General features: G+C 34.4%; 1 protein-coding gene across 1 annotated transcript in view; it reads left to right on the top strand.

The window, feature by feature from the left end:
- LOC132110975 (CUB and sushi domain-containing protein 1-like) overlaps positions 1-10,986 on the top strand; it is a 648,917-nt gene extending 637,931 nt beyond the window's left edge. Inside the window, exons 64-71 of the mRNA XM_059518126.1 lie at positions 4,845-5,024; positions 5,396-5,458; positions 6,023-6,184; positions 6,906-7,018; positions 7,162-7,249; positions 7,458-7,590; positions 7,891-7,947; positions 9,551-10,986. Coding sequence (XP_059374109.1) covers positions 4,845-5,024; positions 5,396-5,458; positions 6,023-6,184; positions 6,906-7,018; positions 7,162-7,249; positions 7,458-7,590; positions 7,891-7,947; positions 9,551-9,710 — 956 coding nt within the window. The 3' untranslated portion in view covers positions 9,711-10,986. The remainder of the gene's footprint in view (positions 1-4,844; positions 5,025-5,395; positions 5,459-6,022; positions 6,185-6,905; positions 7,019-7,161; positions 7,250-7,457; positions 7,591-7,890; positions 7,948-9,550) is intronic.
- Positions 10,987-15,243: the final 4,257 nt, after the last annotated feature.

The following is a 15,243-nucleotide window of genomic DNA, read 5'->3' as shown; positions in this document are numbered from 1 at the left end:
CACATACTTAGTATACACTTACATTTTGCACATAATATACATGTACATACATAACTGCATTTTTGTAATATACCTGCCTACAATTGTCAATTTGTATATTGCTATTCCTTATCTACTTATTTATATTTTTTGTATTTTTATATTCTTTTATTATGTGTTTTATGTTCTGTCGCTGTCATTCTGTTGTACTGCGGAGCTTCTGTCACGAAAACAAATTCCTCGTATGTGTAAACATACCTGGCAATAAAGCTCATTCTGATTCTGATTCTTATTCTGCGTGAACATATTGTAGATCCCTTAATCATACACCATTCCTAAACTTAACAACTACCTTACTAAATATCAATAAGCAGCAAATTAGGAGTTTACTGAGGCAAAAGACATAGTTAGTAGTTAGTTAACAATGAGAATTGGACCTTAATAAATATATATTGCTGTTGTCATCATTTCCTGTCAAAACACGTTTTGCATTGATTGACTTGAAGTTGCTTCAGGTTTATTCCAAACTTTTAAATATTTCTTGAGCATATGCAATACATCTATCAGGTTGCGATCATCTCACACATATTGGCCTCTGCTTTCAGTCCTCTATTGTCATGCCATCTCCATTTACTGTTAGCGACCAGACAATCTAGTCTAAAAACAGAAGTTTTAGCTAAGCAACATGCTAACAGAAAACTGTATTGAAATCAGTTGGGAGTGAGATCTAATAAGCGCTACATGTGAAGAGCACTATTTGCTGCCAAAGTAGGGCACTTATGAGGTTCCATTTCACTGAGCATACTGACTCAAAAAGAAGTTTCTTGTGTAGGTGTCTGAAAGCAAGTCAGTTCCTTAGGTTTAGGAACACAGCCATAGCGTTAAATCAGAAACAAGATGTGTGATTGATGATGTACTATCAGGAAAGCAAAGTAGGTGAGGATTGAGAGAGAGAGAGAGAGAGAGAGACAGAGAGAGAGATCTTTACACAGGAAATTACTGCAGAAGGGTATTGTTTGAAGATGTACAGATTACTTCAGAGTTAGGACGACTGAGGGTGCTGATGTTAAAGATGCTGACAGCTTAGCTGAGGGAAGTTTGCTCTTGCAAATCTACTTTTTGATGGAAGTTCTCTGAGCAGTGTCATGCACTTGATCCTTGCCACTGTCCCAGTGATGATCTAAAGCTGTATGTGTGAATTCCACATTGTGATTCTTTTATATTGAAATGATTCCTGGAAAAGGAACAAATGTGGCCAAAAGAATTAAAGTCATCTGAGTTTAAACAGCTTGTACATACATTTGAGATACGTGAACCACTTTGACAGAGCGCCCCACCAAATCCTTAGGGCATCTTGCCTGTGTAAAGCAGTCAAACTGCCAGAAGCTGAGAAGCTGTGAGAATTGAGTTGACGAAAAGTGAGGTGTGAGGACATGGCTCATATATTATGGAAAATGGGAGCACTCAAGGCATGTCCCAGAATGCTTTTGTCAGGGGTGTGGCTTTATCTCAACTGTTCTTTAGTATGAAGCTGAGACTCCACTCTTAATATTTCTGATACTATTTTTATTGCAGTTCTCTCTTTATTTTTATTTAAAGGGATGCTATAGTCAGAATTTGTTAAGGTATTACAGATTATTAATTTCCTATCGTCAGAAGCAGCTGATACCAATAATTGAAATTTTTATATGAAACCCTGTAACTGTAAATTTGTTGTAAATTCTCTGCTCAGTTATACATTTCAAACAGCAACACTGGCTCAAATTATAAAACTATTATACAATCATGGCCAAAGATATCGGCACCTTTGGAAAACATGATCAAAGGAGGCTGAGAAAATTAATCTGCATTGTTAATCCTTTTGATCTTTTAATAAGAATAAAAAAAATCACAAAAATCTAAACTTCAATTGGGTATTAAGAATTTAAAATGGGGGAAATATCATTATGCAATTAAAGTTTTTCTCAAATACATGTTGGAGACAATTATTGGCAAACCTAGAAATTATTTTGAGTAAAATATTTCTGAAGTATACTCTCATTCATATTCACAATTTTGAGCACTCCATGGTGATTATGAACATGAACTTATCCAGCCATGGTTTCCTGGTTCAATGAAATATAAATAGGAGGGAAAACAAAGCCCAAATGCCCTTAATCATCCATCACAATGAGAATAACCAAAGTATATATTTCTGATGTGCAGCAAAAGATAATTGAGCTCCACAAATTAGTGAAGTGGCTTTAAGAAAAGAGCTAGAGCAGTTAAAATTCACATTTCCACCATCAGGGCAATAATTAAGAACTTCCAATCAACAGAAAATGTTACGAAACTGCCTGGAAGAGGACGTGTGTCTATTTTGTCCTAATGCATGGTGAGGAGGAGAGTTGAGTGGCTAAAGACTCTCAAAAGACCACAACTGGAGAACTGCAGAAAATAGTTGAGTCTCATAGTGGGTCAGAACACCTTAAAAAATGGTCAAACAGTACCTACATCACCTACATCACATGGTGTTTGGGAGGGTTTCAAGAAAAATTCTCCAAGTTGGTCCAAAAACAAACTCCAGCATATTCATCAGTTATCAGACATGACTGCAACTTCAAATGCGACTGGCTTCTATGATCAGATGAAACTAAAAAAGAGCTTTTTAGCAGCAAACACTCAAGATGGGTTTGGTGAACACAGGGATAAAAAGTACCCCATGTGTTCAATGAAATATACAACTGTATATGTCGTGGGCCTATATTTTTGCTGGAGGTCCTGGACGTCTTGTTCAGACAAATGGTATCTTTGATTCTATCAAATACCAATAGATAAAAAATCTAAAAGTTACTGACTCTGTTAGAAATCTTATAATGAGCCATGTTTAGATCTTCCAACCGTACAGTAATCCAAACACAAACCTCAAAAACAACACAAAAATGGGTCACTAGACACAAAACCAAGCTCCTGCTATGGCCATTCCAGTCCTCTGACCTGAACCCTATAGAAAATGAGTGGGGTGAACTGAAGAGAAGAAGCACCAACATTGAGCTAGGAATCTAAAGGGTCTGGAGTGATTCTGGATGAAGGAATGGTCTATGATCTTTATATATATATGCAGATTAATTTTCACAGCTTTCTTTGATTATATTTACCAAGGGGCTGAAATTTTGGCCATGATTGTAAGTATATTCAGCCTCGCCTGAATACATCCAGTACATGTTAAGTGGTATAATATTTGGCAAATCTCAATTGCTTGATTGTTATATTTGTCACACAGTTTAAATCATATTATCGACCAACAGTATATTAAGGGTTGGATATATAGTATTTCCAACTTTGGAACATACCGCAGTGCATATACTACTGTGCAAATAGCAAAACTCTCTTTGCATAATGTAAACAATTTTATCATTCAACACTAATATGCTAAATGCCTCTACAAGTCATGAATGTATTCATAATGTTTAAAAACATTATGATGTTCTGTAACGAAACAATAAAACTATGTTTATTGTGAAAAGCTATTAAATAAACTGACTTGACCTAACTTGACTTAGCTCTCAAGTTGTGGCTTGATTTTAGGCCAGAACAATTAGTTTGTCCATTAAGGGGTTGAGTATTTATTATTTATTTGAATATTCACCTTATCTAATAATGCTAGGTGGCCATATCAGGTTTGTTACAGTAACCATAGTTGTAATTTGCGGGAGGAACATGTGGTGTATGTTCCCACCACTTTTTGATTCCATTTTCCATTTTGTTCTTACCATTTTTTAAGCCTTAGAAAAAGTAACTGCTGAAGGCAGTTCTGTTTAGTAAACAGAAATAAACACCTTAGAGCCATCATTCTTAATTTAATTCATACATGTAGCAAGTAACATTTGTAACAAGTAACAACTAGATCATCATGGATGTGATGTGTAAACCTTGCAATGGATCTATGGAGTCATAAAAAAAATTACTGCATAAAAAATAAATGTCTTATGCACCACGTATATGTTGTTTTATTTGTGTTATCAAAGTAATGAAATAAACAAAAAAAAATACATGAAATCATTATCAAAAATTTTAAAAAAATGCACGAATTTAAGCTGTAATGTAAAATGTATTATTATTATTATTATTATTATTATTATTATTATTATTATTATTATTATTATTTATATATAGAAAGAGAGAGAACGAGAGAGAGAGAGATTTATATATATATATATATATATATATATATATATATATATATATATATATAAAACAATAATAATAATAATACATTACAGAAACATTACTGAACATAACACTAAACAAACAGATACAGATGCAAGACAAGCAATTTAAACAATTTCTCAGCTTCTAGGTATATATGTGAAAGTAAAATTAATACATTTATGATGGGGTCTTATGTCTTTCCTATAGAAGATATGAAGACTTTATTTTGATGCTCCATTTTAGACATTCTACCTACTAACTTTGCAACCATATGTCAAGACTCTCTGCTTAATATTTGCTAACAATTTATTTTGATGGCACACATTCTGCTAACTTTGCAAGTACGTCAACTTATTCTACCAACTAATGAGATTTAGACGACATGTAATTGCAAATTAATAATACGAGTTAGTTGGCATGCCATTACAAAGTTACTTAAAGGTACTAGAATGATGTTTTAAGTGGACTATCAAAATGTGAATCCCAAAAAATTAACTTATTAAAAGAAAGAAAGATGGCATGAAAGTGGTACTTAAGTCTGACCATTAGGCTCATTTCCTTGGAATCACTGAAATACTTGGGTTTATGGAATTGGCCATTGGAAGAAATATTGGCTCCAATATGGTTTATCAGTTGGAACATCACTTATTGTTTCTTTCTCTTTCACTTTTCAGCACATGCCTGTAGACAGCCTGAGACCCCATCTCATGTAGACGTAAAGGCTATAGACCTGCCTACTCTAGGTTACACACTCATGTATACATGCCAAGATGGTTTCTACTTATCTGGAGGATCAGAGCACAGGACCTGCAAAGCAGATGGGAGGTGGTCAGGCAAACCTCCAGTCTGCAAAGGTACTGAAATATCAGGGCTAATTTAGGCATGGAGTACGATTAAGGGATGTAAAATATAGTCATGTGGAATAAAGCATTAATATTTGCTTTATATATGCTAAAAACAGCCAATATGCTAGTAATGTAAATGCTAGTTAATAGTGAGAATTGGTCTCTAAACTAATGTGTTACAATATTTTTACAATTTAAGATTAAATATATAGACATGATAGTAGTCCCTGCATTTATAAATGTACAGTATGTAAGATGTTCATGTCTGTCAAACTGTTGTAGCAGTGACTCATTCTGAGAAAAATTACAGCAAGAAACTGTACACTGCACAGGTTGTATCCACAAATGTCAAATTATCAATTATTTGCTCTATTTTCTAGTTGGACCAAAAATAAACAGCAAATCAAATGAGGATCCAGACCTGCAGAAAAACAAGATTCGTGGTATAAAACCTTTTAAGTTCCCCTTATATGATCCATATTGCTGTCATCAAAATAAATTTGGCCTACATGAAGTTGAACTGTGGTCATTGGAATTAATAGGCATGTAATGTTGCATTTTTAAGAAAAAAAAATGTAAATGTCAGAGTAACAAAGATAAAGCTGAAGTGTGATTATTTTTTGGTGTTAAAATATGATGATTTGACAAAAATAAAATAAAATAAAAAAATTAAACTTTTTGTAGGTGTTGTAGTGTTTGGGAAACATGTTTAAATATTGTTTTTGCAATTCCAATCAGTGCTGTTAGTAGTTTTTTTAAGTCAATTAAATCAACTCGTTTACCAATATGAAGTTCATCACATTCTTGTTCCACTAATATCTAAACACTAAACATAAAGTGTCTACATTTTTATGCATTTAAGTTTAACAACATATAATTAATGTTTCATCATTTGAAAGAAAGAAAAGAAACGTCTTTCTTTATATATATTGTTGCCTTAGCAGTTACGTTCATACATTTCCACGTGTTACACATATGTAGAAATGTTTTCTGTATGTGTTGTTTAGTTCCTGCAGACGTGTTCTCTTTGAACTCTGGGTGGGCTGGATTCTATGAGTATCTGGGAAAGAGACAGGCTGCCTCAGTAACAGTCAATGCATTCAATGCCACCACCAGCCGGGTCAATGTCACTCTTCTGGAGCAGAGTGGGGTGCACATCAAACTCTCTGGTAAGTTAGAGTTTTCTGCTAGGTTTTGAAGACACCATGTTCACTGAAGAATCTAGGGCTGGGTGATGGATATATTGTATGACAAAACATCTGTCAGTCGGTAGAAATTTTGCTATACTTTTTATATCTGTAAATATATCCCACGGATATAAGTGGGCATGACTACTTTTAGGTTACACTTGATCACAGTAAGAAACGTAGACTAATGTGTAAATGTAGAGTGGAATGAAGAATGTTATCAAGGATTGTTGATAGTGACAACATAGACACCGAGTTATTTGTGGATGAATATATAAAGTGAACTGAAATGTGGTCAGCTGCTGCGGTAACAAGATGACTTTCCTTTGATCCAACTGTTATCTTCTTTGAACATTTTAGGAGGCTGTTCTTACATATTAAACATGCTGAAAGAGAAGGATTTTCTTACTTTGATGGGAGATGGATTATGGAATGATATGGAATAATGGAATTAGCATTGCATCTTATTTCTTCAGTGCTGAGATTACATCCGATTTCTTACTTGAACTGAAAAGGCTTGATTGCTATGGATGATTTCCGCATCTTTCTTTGCCCTACTTCCTAGTCCTACACCAAAAATAAACAGAAAAGCATTACAAATGCAGGTTTCTGAAAGAAATTTAGATAATGGAAATTGTTGGTTATTTCAGTTTTCTTTTCCTTATAAGGTTTCTTCTTCTTCTTCTTCTTCTTCTTCTTGCAGGAACTTACAAGAAAGAAGAAAATCATCTTTTATTAAAAGTTTACCAGATAAGAGGCCCAACAGAACAATATTTTAGCAAATTCAAAAATGATAACTGGGCAATGGATGGATATGTGAGTATTACAAAAGTGGTAATAATAAGTTAATAAACCATTATATTTTAAACGGTTATGTGATTTCGAATATTGCATTGCATATATATATATATATATATATATATATATAATTTGTTAATTGTTTTATTTTTTTTCTACAGGTTACCACAGAAACTGAGAAAAAAATGTTTGTTTACCAAGGGCACATTCACAGCAAGGATTTTGGGAAGTTTCAGCTAACAAGACAAGGTAGATTGATAAATACTGTGTGTGTATATATATATATATATATATATATATATATATATATATATATATATATATATATATATATAGTACATTAATTAGTATAAGAATTGATAATGGTTAAAGATTTTGTAATTATTTAATTTATGATTCTGAACAGATTTTCAGGCAGGCCGTAATTTCAAATGATTTATTCTGAATTCTCCCTCAGGTTTTATTACCACAGATATGGATCCATCTAATCCTTACTACGGCACAAACAGCAGTTCTGTGGCAGCTGCCATTCTAGTGCCCTTTTTTGCTCTTATTTTATCAGGGTTTGCCTTTTACCTCTACAAACACAGGTAAGAGGAACTGACTTTTCTGTCTAGTGTGTTGATGTTATTTGTCCGTAATGAATGTGAATCAGCATTGTGTCACTGCAATGATAGGAAACTCCTTTGCCAAGCCATTAATTGTGATTGATATTGCATCTGCCTAAAAACAGTTAGCAATTAAAATATTTTAAAATACCAATGAGTTCAAATCAAGTCTATGTTTAAATAGCAGCATGGGAGTTTTCCTTTACACACAAAACAGTTTGACAAAGTTGTCATGAAACATGACAGTTCTCCAATATTAAAATAATAAAAAAAAATTGGCAGGGCTCTATCACAAGGCACAGATGACAATGAGAGGCCCAAAGACCCGGCAGTCTCCAGGTAAGTTACCGGAAGCTAATGCCACAGACAACGAGCCCTTTACAACCTCACCTTCATTGTCTACATTTTATTTTCTCATCTTGTCTGAGTCACGGCAGAGCACAGGAATTATGGGAATTAAGTGACTTGCATTATTTGTAGTAGTCTCATATTAGAACGTAATTTCTGTCAAACCTAATTTGATCAACCAAAAGACATCCTGTTTATTTCTGTTTGTGTACAATTGCCACCGGAATATCATGAGAATTGTGTCTGATGTGGTGACGCGGCAGTGTCTGTCAGTCAGTGGAAATACGAACTGGGCATGGGATATAGGTCATTTATTTAGATTTATTTAGACCCTACAATTTGACCGGGATCATAAATCATCCACTGCCATCTGAGCAAGCCTGGGAAACGGAGTATTCGAAATTTGGATCATGAAGTCAGTGACTTTTTTTTTTTAATTATTGGTGGTAAGAAGCAGCAAAGTTTCCAGTTGAATAAGGAGAGAAAATTTAAAACTGATATGATCAAAATAGCATACTACTATACACATACATATAGTAGAATACCTAGATTATCAACTACATTTGCCAAAATGCATTATACAAAAGAGCATAATGCACTTGGAATGGTAATACAAAATGCACTCAATTTGATCACACATTTCAGTATGCTAAATTAATTGAAAATAATTACAGAATACTTTTTCTTAACTCATTATTTGATGAGATCAGCCAAGAGTTTTACTCAAAATTGAAATCAAATGTAAAATAATGTGTCATGTGACAAACACAACAATGCTTGACAATGCAGCATAGTGCTGAAATGTGTACTATTTGGGGAAAAAGGTAGGCAATGATACAGCACATACCACAGAGTATGCTATTATTCCATAGGCATTGTTTCGCCATAAATGTTTCAAGCAGTAGTATGCCACATTATCTCCTGACCTCTTTGCCAAGACCTCATCACATTAAATTTGAAAATCAAGCAAGTGGCATCCTCTCATCCTCTCATCCAAAAATATACTGCATTTATTATTTTGCATTCAGTGTTGCGAAAAAATGTCCCTAAAGTAGGTCAAGTCGACCACAATGCATTGTGAGATACAGTGTTCCAAGTAGTAAGGATATTTCTACAAAGGACACAAGCCATGTGGACTGCTTTTATAATGCTATCACAGTGCTGTGGATAACAGGACAGCTGCTCAGACATTCAACTTAATATTAACATTTATGTATATATACTAACATTTAGGTTTTCCTGGAAGAATGCATAGGGTGAAAAATGACATAAGAGTGGTTAAATGCCCAAATTAAAATTTTGTGATGAACTGCTTCTATGTTTTAGAATGAAAAATATTCAGTTGGTTTGTATATTTTTTTTTCTTGTCCTAAATTTGTAATTTAACCCGGCTAACACATTTTTCACTTCCCATTGTTAGAAGAGGACATCAAGATCTTTTGTTTTAAGTTTTATCTAACATCTTTAATGTTTATGTTGTTCTTCCATAATTGAATATTACACTGGAATGTGTTGTAATAAATGTAAACATGGCTTTGAAAGTAGTTCCTATTCTCTATTACCATTGGCTGTCTTTGTGTTTCCACCTTTCCAGAACAAGACCAAAAGTTCAGTACAACGGATATGCAGGTCATGAGAACACTAATGGACAAGCTTCATTTGAAAATCCCATGTATGATACAAACATGAAACCAACAGAGGCTAAAGCTGTGAGGTTTGATACGACCCTCAATACAGTCTGCACAGTAGTATAGCCTTCATTATCAGCTCTGGACTGACCGGCCTCATGGTTAAGCAGTAGAGCAGGGGTTACCAGACACCAATACTCCTTTACGACTGACTTCACTTTGCTTTAGATGTTACTTTTGTCACAAGCATACAATGGACAAAACAAAACCAATGACTATGTTTTTTAGAAAGAAAAAAAAAGAAAGGAAGAAAACTTAAATCAACAACAACATAATACATCAAAGAAAAAATACTTTTCAAAGAACGAAGCTCACTTACCGCCTGTTCGGCCAGAACTGAGGTCAACATTCTTTCTAGGATCTGTACTGTTCATGGCACTTAAGGATGAAGGTTTTTTTTGTTTTTTATTCCTCCTTTAAAAGACTTCCTGGGAACGCTACAAATCTGTTGACACAATGTATTTTCTACAGTGAAGACAAACCACAAAACGAGAAAGCAACTGGACTACTGTGGCTTAGCACACTTAATAGATCTCCACCAAGAAGGTGACAAAATGCTACAAGAAACAAGGAGAAACACTCACCTCCAGATGGAGGGCGGAACTCAACCGCTGCGTTGAAAAAAAGAATAAACTTTATCGCACAAATTTTGCACTAGAATGAAATGGATATTAAATCAATGTATTGGAAGAAACAAAAAAATAATATACAGGGTTTTTTTGACCGTATGTATATTAACATAAACCCATATCCACAGAGAGCATGATATCATGCTACGGCTATCAAGAGAGACTGAATTTATTTTTAAAATGAAGTTCTGTTTATGTTTACAAGGTGATAAGGACACAATTGAATCATTTTTAGTTGCTTTTTAATGCATTCCTCGTACTTCACATTGCACACGTTGTACTGTTCCTTCATGGTGTGTCCAATCACTTGCTTGGACTTGCTATGTCAGCATATGCTGACAAATTACATTTCATTTTTACGTTGGAAATCATAATAGCTTTACTCACAATTTGTCGTATCACCAATTTGCTTTCATTACGTATCAAATATACCTCTAGTTCAGAACATGACTGTATTTTGATGGCGCAGATTTTGAGTTTATCAACTCTGTGTGGATGCCTATACAAGATTTATCTGAGCCCACAAGTTGATGATTTTTTTATTTTTATTTAGATTTCTTTTTCTGAACCAGTATGCATCTCTCATGCCCATTAGAAAGAAAATCAGTGGGGTTAAAATCAAACTTACTCTTGAAGAAACACTGCCTTATTAGATTCAGAAGCATGACCAGGCCACACCGGTTCCCAATGACCCATATCATTAGTAAATTAACCTAGATCAGTGGTTTTCAACCTGTGGTCCGCGGTGGTATTGCAGGTGGGCCGCCAATTATTTTCTGTTCATTTCCAGTCCATTCTAGGGCTGTGCGATTAACAGAAATCATCATAAAATCACGATTTGAGTGTGCGCGATTTCTAAATCGTTTTATAGCACCATTTTCCACGGCCCTGACCTCCAGCAGTATGCTATCCAATCCAATCAGAATGCAACACGCCTAGCGCGAGAACAGAACAGACTGGTCACATGCCAAACTCCAGGTTCACACACTGTCTGTGATGCGCCTTTTTTCAGAGCCCATGTTAATGGATCAGAGCGTTCACACTGCACGCGGTAAAAGGCTATAAATAAAACGCGCAAAAATAATTAATATCTAACACGTGAGTATAGAGAGAATTGTGAGGGCACAGGACGCAGTTTAAGTGAGAGGAGACACGTTTAAGTGCGCACACTCTCTCCGCGCAGAGCAGCGTGTATCTGAGCAAGCACGTCTGGTTTTGTGACAGAGCAAAGGAAATCTGCGTGCAAACAGAGAGATTCGCACTCGTGCATTATTTTAATGTGCTTCGCGTTATATTTATGCGCTCTCACTGCTGACCGCATACACATACTACTGTATACACACTGCAAACACCTGAGGCACCGCTCAGTTAATGAGCTCTATGAACAATGCATGGCAAAATATAAAAAAAAAAGTCCCTGTACACAGGATTTTTTTTTTTTTTTACATAAGTCTATACATTTTGTTACATCTTTACTATAGTGATAATTTTGACTTATGTCTGTTCTAGAGACATTACAACTTTTTGATAAAGCTCTAATTGGTTTTCTTTTGGAAATATGTTTCAAATTAATCCTGAATGCATTTATGACTGTAAAAGCATATCGGTGTGTGTCACAATCGCAAAATTGATCAAAGAAATCGCGGCAGGTTTTTTTTTTTTTTTTTCATATCGCACAGCCCTAGTTCATTCAATAAATACAGTTAACAATCTAGCTTCTGAGTACTAAGTTATTGACCCAACAATAGCGGTGTCAGTTACTTTTTTTGAAGTGGGACGCGCAAACATATGTGTGTGGTTGTGTGGGCCGCGAGTTGAAAAAGGTTGGGAACCACTGACCAGGATGAAGATGGTATGGCTGCTGGGGTGCATATTCACTGTGATTTAAATGTCATGACCACGCTGAGTCTAGTGCATGTGCTAAAACTGTAAGTGCTCCCATTTTTCCACGTGAGCAACATGATGCCTGATGTTTTCTCAATGCTGTGTTACCATATGCACTTGCGTGCTACACATCGACAGTTTTGAGCATAAAATGTGCACAATGACATAGTTGTAGGCTCACTGTCAGATATCATATAATTTTCACATTGATTGTATTTTCAATCAAAACCAGATTTTGTTTTCCATTGCGTCAAGATCTCAGATCGAACCGTTTCCATGTACATTGGTTTCGCCAGGTTGGCCTAAAGAGCGGTGTTGATTTTCACACTGCGGATGATCCACGTCTTGCCTTTTCTCAGGCTTGCTGCAATAATGTTTCTTTTTTTTTGTTGCATTTTGTACAGTTTTGTTTCCTTACGACTGTAAAATAGTTTCGCCACTGTCAAGCTGTAAAACTGCATTCAAACCAACAATCGTGCTACTGGCCATTGTCATTCGATCATGTGCTGCTGACTTGAAGTAGGTGCAAAAGATGTTTTTGTACAGAAATATATTTTTTATGCAGAATTTGTAAAATTATTAAATATGATGTACTTTTTTGATTAATGTAGGTAAAATTGTTTAAATAAATGTTTTTACTGTATAAAAATGTAAATTAATTGTTTATCTACCCATAAGTATATATCTATGGTTTCAGATTTTCCAACAAATGTCAATTTGTACGAGCTTTTATGAAATATTCTGCTCGTATGAGTTCTTTGACGTGAGCAAAATCATGAACCCTAGAGAACTGTACTGCAGATTGTTAAATGACAAATATTTTGAAAAGTATTATTTGAGATAAATATTAAACTTTTTCTTAAAGTACACTTTCTGTTGTTTCTTCAGTCACAAGTTAATTTCTTGACATATACTCTATCTGACTGGTATTCACCATCATGGTATACTTGTAGGTAGGGGATGTAAATAGTTGGCTTGACAATTAAATTCTGTTACAATTCTTTACTAAAAGTAATGTATTGTGAAATCAGCATTTTCAGTAGAAAATATATAGGGAAGATATCAGGTAAATGTAAAGAATTTTTGCCATTGAAATGTTCCTGAATTCACCCTACTGATAGGGGAATACAACCATAGAAACATACAGAGAAAATGCTTATTTTATTATATAAACACAAAATAAAATATATTGCTGAGTAGTGACCAGCACTGTGTATTGAGAATTTGTGTTTTTTGATAAATTGATTATACTACTAATAATTCTTTAATTTATTTGACTATTGAGAGCTCACTGTATGTGCGGATAACAGCTATGGGAACCACATGTCGTTTTGGAATATCACATAATGGTAAAATAGGCTTAGATCACATTTTACCTCCAAAATCACAATATTAACCATAGAAGGAAATTATATATATATATATATATATATATATATATATATATATTACATATATATATATATATATTACATAAAATACAAAAAAGTTAAAAAGAAAAAATACAACGATCTCAAAATTAATTTAATTTTTTAATATATATATATATATTAAAAAATTAAATTAATTTTGAGATTGTTGTATTTTTTTTAACTTTTTTTTTATTTTCAGGTTGTTTAAATAGATTCACCTCCTCAAAATCTCATTATGTAACGTCTGGTTGTTTTACTTGTGGAATTTTTAATTTTTTAATTTTTTTTTTTTTTTTGTAACAAATTAGCTCAAAATGGTAATATCTTTTAATAAATTCTGATCAGTATTTGGAAAAAAATAACTAGTTTAGGGGGGTTCCTGATAGAATCAGGACTGACGTCCTACCAATTTGTCAAGCAAATGTTAAGGGGGAGTGTCTGCAGACTATAGAAGAATATTACTCTCTTGGCCATATACTTTAGATAATAATATCCCAATACTCACCCAACACACTTTAACAGCATGTAGCTGTGATCAGCATGATTAAGTTCTCATTTGTGATTAAAAACAACGAACAACTTCAGGTGTGATACAAACAAAACTGTATTAATTACACTAAATACTTAAACTAGTCCAATATTAACACACACTCATTCTGGTAGAGGAATATAGCTAAAGCTGAAGCAGAGTGAATGATAAAAGCATAATTATTTGATATTCAGCTAATCTAAAGCCTGAAGGAAAGGATCAGTTTCTTTGTTCTGACACACCTTTGTGAAGAGGGCTAGGTGTAATCTATCAGTTAAGAGGACTAAGTTTATAATACTTGCATGTCTTGCCTGTATGAAAGAGAGTCCTGATGTAATTCGTTGAGGCTCCAGTTGATCATTGCGGAAGTTTTGTTCATGAGAGAGAACCAGGTTTGATGCAGAAGGTCATTGATGAATGGAAAGATAAGGTTGTAGTCTGGCACAAAGTTAAAAGTGCTTTGAAGATTTCTATCTTAGTATCATCTTTACTAACTTCTAATACTTCAAGAAGAAGAATCTTAGGAGATCATGTGACACATAGTCCTTTGCTCTGCTCACTCTGTCTATATTATTACACAATATAGTATATAATTATATATTAGAATTATATAATATAATTATATAATATTCTATAATCCTGAAAGTAAATTTCAAACCAATCTCTATCTGACCCCTCATAATCGCAAAAGAGAGATTGAGCAATCACCAAAAAAGAAAAAATTCAAAGATTCCACCATCTCCCGAGAGGACCTTGACAGCGCTATTGCTAATGGTATCAAGTTTGCACTTAAATTACAACAGAGTACTTTGGGTTCGGTTGTGGCCTCAACAGGAAAAGACGAGATAGACTCTATACTGACCCCAGCATTGCATGACCTCCATATGGACATACAATTCTGTTAAAAGCCTCAGAGCACAACTCGAAAAGTTAATCTAGCATGACAAAACAGACACGCGACTGGGTAAATTCTGTTAAGGAAGCTGCACGTGAGGATAGGAGTACAGTCGCAAACTTGAGAAAACAGCTAAAACAAATTACCGATAAAATGACGCACATTGAGGATGGAAGCAGGAGAAACAACGTGCGACTGATGGGATTACTAGAGGGGGCGGAAGGCTCTGACACAGCCGGCTTTCTCAGTG

This window comes from Carassius carassius, chromosome 30 (assembly GCF_963082965.1).
Source record: "Carassius carassius chromosome 30, fCarCar2.1, whole genome shotgun sequence".
Taxonomy (NCBI): Eukaryota; Metazoa; Chordata; class Actinopteri; order Cypriniformes; family Cyprinidae; genus Carassius; species Carassius carassius.
This window is presented reverse-complemented; position numbering and strand designations above follow the sequence as displayed.